At 35.1% G+C, this 12,728-nt stretch overlaps 1 protein-coding gene and 1 long non-coding RNA gene across 2 annotated transcripts in view; one reads left to right on the top strand and one right to left on the bottom strand.

The window, feature by feature from the left end:
- The first annotated feature begins 1,016 nt into the window (after window positions 1–1,016).
- LOC122527091 (fringe glycosyltransferase-like) overlaps window positions 1,017–12,728 on the top strand; it is a 17,301-nt gene continuing 5,589 nt past the window's right edge. The window contains exons 1-3 of the mRNA XM_043650946.1: window positions 1,017–2,106; window positions 3,354–3,593; window positions 10,526–10,574. Of these exons, the coding sequence (XP_043506881.1) occupies window positions 1,813–2,106; window positions 3,354–3,593; window positions 10,526–10,574 (583 nt within the window). The 5' untranslated portion in view covers window positions 1,017–1,812. The remainder of the gene's footprint in view (window positions 2,107–3,353; window positions 3,594–10,525; window positions 10,575–12,728) is intronic.
- Window positions 3,561–4,927, bottom strand: LOC122527092. Its single transcript, XR_006306271.1, has 3 exons — window positions 4,461–4,927; window positions 4,269–4,343; window positions 3,561–3,718 (listed from the first exon to the last, which is right to left on the bottom strand). It is a non-coding gene; the product is annotated as an uncharacterized LOC122527092 (long non-coding RNA).

Below are 12,728 nucleotides of genomic sequence, written 5' to 3'. Positions count from 1 at the left end.
ATACATATTATATAATGTCTCCAATATTTTGCAATTACATTTTGCAGTTTACATTTGCATTTATATTGTAACAACCGAAAGGTCTAAATTGAACAAATCTATAAAAGAAGTAGAAAAGAAATATAGTATAAAAAGAAGTTGAATTATAAAAGTTAAGAAATTCAATGGTTATTCGTTAATTGTATAATATAAAAATATATAACAAAAATATATTTAATTAATAATATATAGTAATATATATTTGAAAATTGAAACATTAATATATTTTTATTTATATATTTTTATATTTTTATTGGGATATTAGTCCAGACCAATGAAGAGCCGGTGTTCCATTTAAAACGTTTAACTTTCCTCATTCATTAATTATATAATAAAAAATATATTTAATTATCAATAACGCATTAATATATAAAAAAATTAAAACAATACGTATTAATATATTTGTATTTTATATACTTTTATATTTTTATTAGGAGGTTAGTCCAGATCAACGAGGTATTCCGTTTAAAACTCCTTATTTAACAATTATATAATATAAAGATATATAATAAAAAATATATTTAATTATCAATAATACGCATTAATATATAAAATAATTAAAACATAATACGTATTAATATATTTGTATTTTATATACTTTTATATTTTTATTAGGTTAGTCCAGATCAACGAGGTATTCCATTTAAAACTCCTTATTTATCGATTATATAATATAAAGATATATAATAAAAAATATATTTAATTAATAATAATACATATTAACATATTTTTATTAGGATATTAGTCTGGTGTTCCATTTAAAATGCTAATCAAATAATAAAAGATGCTAATTAAATAATAAAAAATATATTTAACAATATGTATTAATATATATTTAAAAATTAAAGCATAATAATATATTTTTATATTTTTATTAGGATATTAAATTCGGATCAACGAAGAGCCGGGGGTTGTTCCATTTAAAACGCGTAACCCCTTCTCTCACATTCGTTCGAGACACGGTGCCACTCTGCAGGCCGCTCTCCCACCATGCCGGCGAAGTGGCTGCTATAGCGATGTTTACAGCGTAGTCACAACGGCCGGCCATGTGTTCAGTCGGTGGCTCGTCGCGCGCCGCGCAGCACTCGTTTTCTTTCGTGCGTGTTCGCCTCGTGACTTTTCGTATACCTTCGCCTCACGAAAGCGTTCCCGTATGACAACCACTTGATTGTCAAACGCTCGCCGCTGTTCTACAGGTCCCAAATTATCCACAACATTGCGAAAAAAAAAAAAAAATCGAGCGATCGAACGATTAGAAATCAAAGGAATCTTTATTATTATTGCCGTATCAGTACAGTTACTCGTTATGATAAATTCGCAGGGCGAGTTTCACGAGTTGCCCGACTATCGATCGATCGAGATTTATGACGACTGTTCGATTATTCCTGGACGTGCCAATCCCGACGTTTCGATCGATTCGAGCAGGCGGTTGATCAATCCGGCCGGAAACTAGCGGGAGACGGAACAATGACATCGTCGGCGGTGCCGTCGGGAATCAGGTACGTCGAAATCTCGCGGGTTGTCCTGTGTATCGTCGAGTTACGAAGTGACAGCGAGGAACATTCAACGGACGTTCGTACACTGCACTCGTGATCGTGCAGCTGCAGTGAATCGAGTGTTGGTTTCACGCGGCTCGTTGTCATGCGTAGACGCGATCGTCCCGCGTCGATTTGATCATCGAAAGCGAGCCGCGATTCATCGGATCAGTATCGATATTTCGGAAGAGCAACGGAGCGAAGGTAAGCGGCGTGATCGCTCGTGCGCGTGTGTGTTATGACTGGCGTATTTTTCACGCGGCAGAAGGAGGGGAATGATGCGGGGTGGTCGCCGTTGATCGTCGGCGCGCGTGAAAAGCGTGAAAATCACGAGGAGGAGGGACGGTCGGTGAAATTCGGCGGCGGTGGGCCGCAGGCTCGTTTATCGGTGATTGGCGCGGGATACGCCGGCACCGGAAGTGCTAAAATGCCCCGTAGCCTGCCGACTAGACGAGGCCTTCAGGCGTTGGCGCTCGTTCTCGCCACCGCTTATGCCACTATCCTCCTTTATCAGGCCGTTGCACCTCGTCAGGTAAGTGTTTCATTAATTTGTTCATTTATTTATTGTTAATATCAGTTGTTACTGGCAGTTATTGTTTATTATTATTACTGTTTCAATCGTTCTGTCAAATGAAACTGTCGGGAATAGCATAGTGATTGTAAAAGATATTTACCCGCCACTGTGTTTGTCGTAACATGTACGCACTAATTAACCTTTTCGATGTTTGCGTCGAGTACGAAGAGACGCCATTTTTTTTTTTTTTTTGCTTGATGACGTAAAAAATATTCGTTATTGAATTATATACTATCCACTCTGATGTATATTATCTTTCTCCGTCGTTCTGGAAGCTTCATAAAGTCATCTTATTGAGTTTGTTAGAGAATTATCAAATTTTTTATTGCAGATTCCATTTTTTAAATGAAGATATGATATAGAAAGAAATAGATATTCATTAGATGAAGGAACTACATCACCATTATCATTATTCTTTTACTTTCATTATACTATCATCTATCATCTACTCCTTGTTATTAACCCTCTCGAGTACGCCATTTTTTTATTTGATGACGAGCACACAGTCGTCATGTAGTAAAAGAAAAATTTGCATTTGCTGTTACAGTAAAATTTAGATAGACATATTCGTAATTTTAACATATTTTAGAATACTTTAAGACAAGAAAAGAGAAGTTATAAATTGCAATTATAAATTGCACATAATTTTTTATAATACAATTTCATAATAAATGTTTAAAATACGATTTAAAGAAAAACAACTGGAAAACTTTGTCGCTTTATTGTAATTTATTTCAGTTTTAACAAACTGAAGGAAGCAAATGCACCGAGTATACTCGTCGCAACTTAAAAATAATTAAGTACATAAAATGAAATGAAACACTGAGAGGGTTTAAAATTTAGACTTATATCGACTTGTAACCGGCAAACAAAGCTGCTAAGCTAAGGTTAAAAAATAGAAATATCCATTTCTATAAAAAAAAAAAAAGTAAATGTCTATAAAGTGATAAAGAACGACGCAAATGTCACTTGCAATCGACGTCGAGTCATTCGTTTCCCCAAGCACGATTCAATAGCCAGTTATGCTGATCGAGCGACAAATCAAGTTCGAACTTCTCTGGTTGCGTGCACGAGAGAGTAAACATTACGCGAGCTCGCTTCCTTTCCAAGAATGCTCGATCGAATTGTTGCTCTATAAGCGCTACGTTTGTGAAACGTTATGAAAACATGGCGGCTGACTGTATACGTACTTGTATTGTCCGCAGTGGGTTGACGAGATGACGGTCGAAGTGAATAGTAGAAACGTGTTGGTGGAGGTGTCGGCGTCGAGGAGGATGATGATCAGCGAGGAATCATCGGTGACACCTGCGATCGCGACTGCGACCATGGCGCTGTTCACTACGAATCTCGACGACGTGTTTATCAGCGTGAAAACAACCAAGCACTACCATCACTCCCGCCTGCCAGCTATCATCAGCACGTGGTTTCAATTCGCCAAGGATCAGGTACGTGACAAATCGTCCGGGAGCTTTCATGTTTCTTGTACTCTATAGAATGCGGTTACCGCGTTACATGATGTATATTGAGATGTTTGTCCTATTTCAGATCTTTATAGGTTATCTTCGTGATTCTGTAAGATTGCAGCGTTAAATTAAATTTAATGGAGAGGTAATATTAAATATAATGTTGGATATGATGCAACATGTTGATCATGACAGCTGTACATGTTAGGTGTAAGAACATATTAAATACAATGTTGGATATATGTACATATTATATATAACAATGTATCAAATTAGCAGTATTAGATATAATACAATATGTTAAACATAGTAGATACGTACGTATACATGCAACAATATATTAAATACAATGTTAGATATAATACAACATACTGAACATTACATATATATATTATTCATAATAACATATCAAACACAGTGTTAATGTTTCTATATAATAGAATTAAATATTGGATATTAAACTTAGCAGAAATGTACATATACATGTTACACATAATAATCAAATATAGTATTAGATACAATACAATATGTTAAACATAGCAGATATGTATGTTACACGTAACAACATATTAAATATAATGTTAGACATAATACAAACACATTGTTATGTTACACGAACATGATAATAGAATCTTGTAACATTGTAAAATATTTTACCTAATATTGCAATCTTACAGAATCACATCTTAGAATCAATTTCTCGATGGTTTTTTTTGGTTCATCATTTTGTTGCTGCAATCAAAATTATACATTTGACAAAATTAGACAATTGCACAATTAAAAATATACATTTGGTTCATTTTATTGATAGCGAATCGTCGCACAATGTTAGAGATTTAGAACACATACATATCTCGTCGAAATTGAATCGTTGTTTGGTTCTGCAGATAATTACCTTTCGAGTAATCTCAAACGAAGAGTAATAATTGATTCCTGAAAAAGGTATTAATTCGTTAGATTGGACGTCTGTTTGGAATAGGGCCCACTCTGTGTACGATTTGTTACTGTTCGGTGGTTTTCAAGCTCGATGCGCACTCGTCTCGTGGGAACCGCATTCGCTGTGTTTCTGTTCCGGCCGTTTCGTTCCTTTGCGTCTCTTGTTCCCAGCTAACAGCGTACATCGTTTCGTTTGCGGATCGAGCTCTCGTTCTTGAAACAAACGAATTTTACACATCCGTCTGTCCACCTATTTCATTCGCCGAGTCTGTCTGTTTCCGGTCTTCGTTGAAGCGTAGATGATGGTGAAGTAGACGATGGTACAGGTAGAAGGCCCAATTTTTGCGATATTATCTTGCCACGACTAATTGTGTGCATTGTACTCTCCATTTTGCTTTGGCCTCCCTCTGCTTCTCCAGCGCTACCGGCGACACTTCCTGGAATTAGCAGCCCAAAAAAGTCGCCAGAAGGGCCGGCTAATAATTGAGATTTTCAGGAATCGCGCACTCAAACGAATTATGTAGACGTTGCAATATTTGCTGCATAAAAGAAATCTCTATCTACATTCTATTTGTTTCAATCATGAAAATATGAATTTAAATAAAAACCCGTAATCTAGATACCTGCAATATATGTACATAGATATATCAGAGGTATTTCTAGTTCTTCAGAGTTTGTTATATAATTATAATACAATTAAATGTATAATATACAATTTAAATAGAAACCTATAATCTAGATGTAGGTACAGGTATATCAGGGATATTTGTTCAGAATTTGTCACACAATTCAAATCTAAGAAAATTCTAGTACAGACACTTGATGAAAGAAAAAGAATTCTAAAGTCCTCAAATAATTGATGGAAGATCAGGGTGGAATAGAAAGGATGAATTTAAGTAAATACCAATAATCTAGATAATCTAGATAATACATGTATGTCAAAGTTATTTCTAGGTCTTTAGAGTATACAATTGAAGTTTAAGAAAATGTTACTGTAGGCATTTGATGGAAGAAAAAAGATTCTCAAATACCTGATGAAAGATCAGAATGGAATAGAATTCTCAGAGAACAAATTGATTCGATCCACCTAAGGATCTCCCAAAAACAAAACCAACTTTACTACATATTGTATATTATTTATTTGACTGCATTGTCTTTATATATTAACTTTATTATTTATTATATATTATATTATCGTTCTATTACTTTATTCGCACCTTTTATGATACTTTGGTAATTTAAACAGAGGGGAAAAGATGTTAGAAAGAAAGTATCGAGATGCTTCCTTCATTTCACGCTGTTACGAATTCACGATCCAATTTACGGAGGTGAATGATTTATCGCTAGCGAAGAAAAGGGGTTAGGCAGGAAAGCGGACTACTGCCAGAGGGCCCCGTGTTATTTATCTGCTGATACGAACTCGTTTAAAATGTAAATCGAGTTGCTTTACACGTTGCTGACGTTTCTACTATTTTTGCTGCAACGATTGACAAAAATATCCGAGTATTTAATTATTAACTATTAATATAAAAATATCTGAGTATTTAATTATTAATTATTAATATAAAAATATCTGAGTATTTAATTATTAATTATTAATATAAAAATATCTGAGTATTTAATTATTAATTATTAATATAAAAATATCTGAGTATTTAATTATTAATTATTAATATAAAAATATCTGAGTATTTAATTATTAATTATTAATATAAAAATATCTGAGTATTTAATTATTAATTATTAATATAAAAATATGAGTATTTAATTATTAATTATTAATATATTAATTAATATATCTGAGTATTTAATCATTAAATCAGCAAAAGAGGGGAATCCTAAAATATCCTAAAAAATCCTAAAAAAATAGTATTTGGACGATTATGTTCGAATTTGCCATCGCATCAACGCTTTCGACCTCGACAAATTGCTTGTACCGCGGCTTTACACCGCGGAGTGGAATTCACAAGTCGTCGCAATCGAAGAGTCATCGTGCTCGATTGGCTCGCTGTTAATATGCCGTGGGTGTTCGTCAGAGTGAAAAGATCGATCGATCGTCCAAACGTTTGTCATTAGTTTCAGTGACTCGCCCTATATATCGCAACCCTTCAATTTACAACAGCCTCCGAAACGTTCGCGGATAATTGATCAATTATCAAGTCGTTTATTTATCTGGAAACGTTCGTCGACTGTGTCGCTGTAATTTTACGCGAGTAAAATATAGGGCGCAGCCACGAGTCGAGTCCTCCTCGTTCAGTTCCTCCTCGTTTCTTTTCGGCTTCCTCTATCTTTCGAATCGACGATTGGTTGATGATTTCTCGAAATTGATTGGATCATCAGAGGGTTGAAATTTGGAACGTTGGTAGTTTCAGTTGAATTTTACGTTGTTGTTTTTTTTTTTTTTTTTTTTTTTTTTTCTTTAGCTACTCTAGTGGCTTAATTCAGTGTATTCAGAGCTCTCACGATTTATGAGGGCACTATAGGTGGTTGGTGTATTTCAGTAGGTTCAAGTTCAAGCACTTAAACATACTCGGGCAGACAAATATTTACACGCTTGGGTACTTGGATTTTCAAGCATGTGTAACTTGAATATTCATTTAGTTATTGGAGTATATTTACAGTTAGATACAGGATTGTTTGTATACTCGATGAAAAATCTTATAATTATTTAAACATTCTGGCACTCTCTGGTAGGATAAAAATGAAACAGTCTATATGTAAGAGGTGCATGAGTTAGTATTAATACTAATAGGTATCAATTAACTGACTAAATTTATAGTTTTGTTATAAAACATTTGGAATCCTGTGTTTGTACAACATCTTTTACTCATAATTAATTGTAAAACATTCTGGCACTTTCTGGTAGGATAAAAATGAAACAGTCTATATGTAAGAGGTGCATGAGTTAGTACTAATACTGATAGATATCAATTAATTGAATAAATTTACAATTTTGGTATTTTTATCATAACTTTTCAATATATAACATTTGCAACCCTACGCTTACATACATCCACATAGATCTTTTCCTTAATTTCAATTATGGAACATTCTGGCAGGATGAAAATGAAACATCCTATATATGAGAAGTGCACAAATAGATGTATAAAGTGTATGAAATATGAGAAGAGCAACTTCAGTTACATAACCATGTGTAACTAAACCTAACCTAAACTGTTTCTTAACGCTTCTCGGCAGAAGTGTGTGTACGTGTACGTTGTAACCTCTTCCAGCTCAGGTTAAGAGTCCGTTTAATTCCTAACGTCGCTCATAGAGTTGGAAATAACGACTGGAACCAAAACGTTCGAACTATTCTCGAGGAAGAGAGAAAGAGAGAGACGGAGAATCGGGTCCCAGTGGAGAGATCATCGGCTTAACGACGATGCCCGTTTTAGCCGCGACGTACGTGCGTGGATTAACGTAATTACGTCGATGTAACGCGACGCCGGTGCCACTGACGTCATCTCGTCTCTCGTCCCTCTTTCTCCCTGGCTTCACGTGGTGCCTCCCTAGTCCCTTGTTTGCCGGATATTCGTGTTCCTTCCTTCGGCGAACGCTGACTCCGGAGTTTATTCGTCTCACCTCTTTTCTTCTTCTTTTTTCCCTGTCTCGCGTTTGTTCCGTCTCTCCCTCTGCCGCGGTTTAATTGCCGGTTACGCAGGACATCCGTTTCGTCGCGACCGTTCTTATCGCAAGATATCAAAGTCGAGGACTTTGACCCCGCCGTTCGATCTTTGGGTTTCTCGCCAATTACTTTTTCTTTTCTTTCACGGCATAGTTTTCTCTATATAGGCAGTGATATCATAACGACGAGTTCGAAAAGAAAGTGACTAGGGATTATTGTGTACGGTTTGGTCGCTCGTTACGGTCCGCAATCAGTTGCCAAGCGCAAGTGGTTAACCTCTAACGCACGTCGAGAATCTTTTGTCCCAAAATTGCAATATTTTCTCAATTTTAAATATATCTAAGTATAAATCAAATGCACAGGCAAAACAAATAATAAATTTATTACTTTTCAATCATTTCTATCCAGTGGTATCATATCGACGAGTTCAAAGAGAAAGCGACGAATTATTGTGTACGGTTCGGTCACTCGTCACGTTCAGTTGCCAAGCGCAAGTGGTTAACCTCTAACGCACGTCGAGAATTTTTTTGTCTCAATTTTAAGTATATTTAAGTATAACCTAGGCAAAACAAGTAATAAATTCATTCTACTTCGTAATAATTTCTATCTATCTAGAGTGACATCATACCGACGAATTCGAAAAGAAAGCAACGATTCATTGTATACGTGTTCGGTCACTCGTTACGGTCCGCAGTCAGTTACCAGCGCAAGTGGTTAACCTCTTGCTACGCACGTCGACAATATTTGGCTCAAAATTGCAATATTTTCTCAGTTTTAAGTATATTTAAGTATAACCTAATAACGCAAAACAAGTGTTTATTACTTCTCAATAATTTCTATCCAGTGATATACCGAATACAAATTCAAAAAGATAGCAACGATTTATCGTATACGGTTTGGTCATTCGTTACGGTCCGCGAACCAGTTGCCGGCGCAAGAGGTTAACAATGTTATCTGTTGCAGGTAATATTTCAACGTGATATCTGTCGTGTAACTACAGATTCGTGTTGGCGTCTTGGGCCAGTCACGTAAAATCAGTATGGCATTCAACGTGATATATTACAAATTACAGAGTAGATTCGAGACGGAACAGCAGCCCAGTTCTCTCGAAACGAAAGTCGCAGCAGATCTGCCGCGAGCGATCGTAGCAATCGTGTATACGTATTCTCCTCTTCTCCCCCCCCCCCCCCCTCCAACGCATTTCCAGTGATCACTTCGATATACACAAGCAGCGGAGTGCTTGCTACTTTCTACTCGGTTTCTGACGTTCGTTGCGTTTCGGCGAGACGAGTGCCCACGTTTTCTCCCACGTTCTTTCTCCTTTCCACTGCGCGGAGCAAGTGGCGGCAAGTGGCATCCGCGTTTCCCCGGATGCCTCGAAAGCGCATCCCGCGTCACGTGACGATCCTCGAGACAATGCTACGCGTCGTGACTGGTCTGTGCCGCGTTCGCTCAGCGTTCGCCCTCGTTCCGTCGACGCTTCACTTCCTGGCAAGGGAACTCCGCCAACTAAAAATAGGCGACTGACTGGCTTCAAACACGTGCGCTGCACCGATCTTTTAGCATCCGTCGTTACTCTCCACCTCCCTCTCGGCCAGAGGACGAGATCGTCCGACCAGCCAGAACTTCGAATCCCAAGGTGTTGCGCCTCCTTCCTCTCTTCCTGCTTTTGTTGAGCTTCACGGGATACTTATCAGCAAACGAGACGAGAATGCACAATTGTTAATCGCGCAGAGATTTTACACTCTCTCGCAGTCCGTTTCCTTCGAATTTCTCGAGTTTGTTTTCCACGAAGAATGAATATTGTAGGTCTTTTGATTTCTGCGAAAAATTTTCTACTTTTTTTCTTTAGTTTTAACAATTTAATCTTCTGCATATTAGTGTCTGTGATTTACAAGGAACAAATATAGGCAAAAATCTGTCGTTTCAGTTTTGGTTGTCTTGGAAAAGGAAGGGTGACTCGCGCGTGATCGATTGATCGAGCACGATTTTCGATTTTCGAGACGTAAACGGGACCGATCGGACGAGTCTCGAACGAACGACTCCGGAGAAATCGAAATTTACGATCGGTACGCGGCTCGTGTAAACAATGGCGCCTGCGTACGTGATCGTGAAGGTCGTTAGACTCGAAACATACGATGTACAGGGTGGGTCAAAAGTTTCCTCCCATTTATTTATTTTTTTTTTTTAAATAAAACAAGAGAAATATACGAAAAGAGCTAATTTCATTAATTTAATCCGATTATTCAAATTATATGTAAGGACTTATTTCAAGCAGGAAGTGATTTCTGGCCAATCCTGTAGTTCCCCGTCGTGCACCCTTGACTTAACCTCTCTTTGTTTCTGATTTCAGACGTGGTTCTTTACCGACCGAGATGATCCCTACTTCCAGAACGAGACCAGTGAGTACTTTGCACTTTGTACTTTTTTTTTTTTATTTACGTTAGAATTCGTCAGTCAGGTTTATAAGGAAAAAAAAAAAAAAATTGGAACTTTGCACAAGTGTAGATTGTGTGTGATGCCAATGAGCGGAATTTTCTGTCCCCTCTAAAGAGATCTTGACTCTTCGTACTATATTTAGTACACACTATACTATAGTACTATATTTAGTATACACTATACTATTGTACTATATTTAGTATACACTATACTATTGTACTATATTTAGTATACACTATACTATAATACTATGTTTAGTATACACTATACTATAATACTATGTTTAGTATACACTATACTAGGGTGCCATATTTAGTATTATACTATAGTACTATATTTAGTATACATTATACTATAATACTATATTTAGTATACACTGTACTATATTACTATATTTAGTATACACTATACTAGGGTACCATATTTATTATACACTATACTATAGTACTATATTTAGCATATACTATACTATAGTACTATATTTAGTATACACTATACTATAATACTATATTTAGCATATACTATACTATAGTACTATATATAGTATACACTATACTATAGTACTATATTTAATATACACTATATTGTGTACTATATTTAGTATTAATATACACTATATTGGGTACTATATTTAGTATTAACTGTACTATATTACTATATTTAGTATACACTATACTATATTACTATATTTAGTATACACTATATCTAGTACTATATTTAATATACATTATACTATAATACTATATTTAGTATACACTGTACTAGGGTACCATATTTAGTATACACTATACTATAGTACTATATTTAGCATATACTATACTATAGTACTATATTTAGTATACACTATACTATAATACTATATTTAGCATATACTATACTATAGTACTATATATAGTATACACTATACTATAGTACTATATTTAATATACACTATATTGTGTACTATATTTAGTATTAATATACACTATATTGGGTACTATATTTAGTATTAACTGTACTATATTACTATATTTAGTATACACTATACTATATTACTATATTTAGTATACACTATACTATAGTACTATATTTAATATACATTATACTATAATACTATATTTAGTATACACTGTACTAGGGTACTATATTTAATATACATTATACTATAATACTATATTTAGTATACACTGTACTAGGGTACTATATTTAATATACATTATACTATAATACTATATTTAGTATACACTGTACTAGGGTACTATATTTAATATACATTATACTATAATACTATATTTAGTATACACTGTACTAGGGTACTATATTTAATATACATTATACTATAATACTATATTTAGTATACACTGTACTATAATACTATATTTAGTATACACTATATCATAGTACTATATTTAGTATACACTGTACCACAGTATTATATTTAGTATACATTGTTTTGGAAGAATATTGCGACGCTCGATGAAAACATTATGTATATTGCAAATTGCTGCAACTTTGTGAAAGAATATCGTCAATTGAGAAGTTCTAGAAACTTCAGAGTGTAACGTTTGACGGAAATTTTTCGAGCAGTTGGAAGATCCAGCCACAATTGCCGAAACAATTGCAAAACACCATGGAAGCGCAAACTTCCTGATTCTCCGTAATAATAAAGATTAAAACACCTACACGAGGCTGCGAGTCTCTCTTGTCGCCCCAGTTCAAGACTTTCGTTAATTAAGCAAGTAATTAAGCCCGAAAATGTCGTCGTTTATTACGGTTGTAATAACCGCGCTCTGAGAAGCTGAACTTCCACGACAGGCTCCGTTCATTCCCTCCTAAGCTTCATCTAACCGTCTCCTCATCCGTCGTCGCACTCAACTTGTATCCACGAAACACGTACGACAAATTCACGAATGTTAATTTTGAAATTTAATCAAAAGGAGATTACGATTTAATGAAGGAAGGAAAGACTTAATCAAAAGAAGATTAAGATTTAATAATTGATGAAGAAAGATTTAATCAGAAGAAGATTAAGATTTAATAATAGAAGGAGAAAGATTTAATCAGAAGAAGATTAAGATTTAATAATAGAAGGAGAAAGATTTAATCAAAAGAAGATTAAGATTTAATAAAAAAAAAAA

The sequence above is a fragment of the Frieseomelitta varia genome, unplaced genomic scaffold, assembly GCF_011392965.1.
Source record: "Frieseomelitta varia isolate USP_RPSP 00005682 unplaced genomic scaffold, Fvar_1.2 scaffold_208, whole genome shotgun sequence".
Classification (NCBI taxonomy): domain Eukaryota; kingdom Metazoa; phylum Arthropoda; class Insecta; order Hymenoptera; family Apidae; genus Frieseomelitta; species Frieseomelitta varia.
This window is presented reverse-complemented; position numbering and strand designations above follow the sequence as displayed.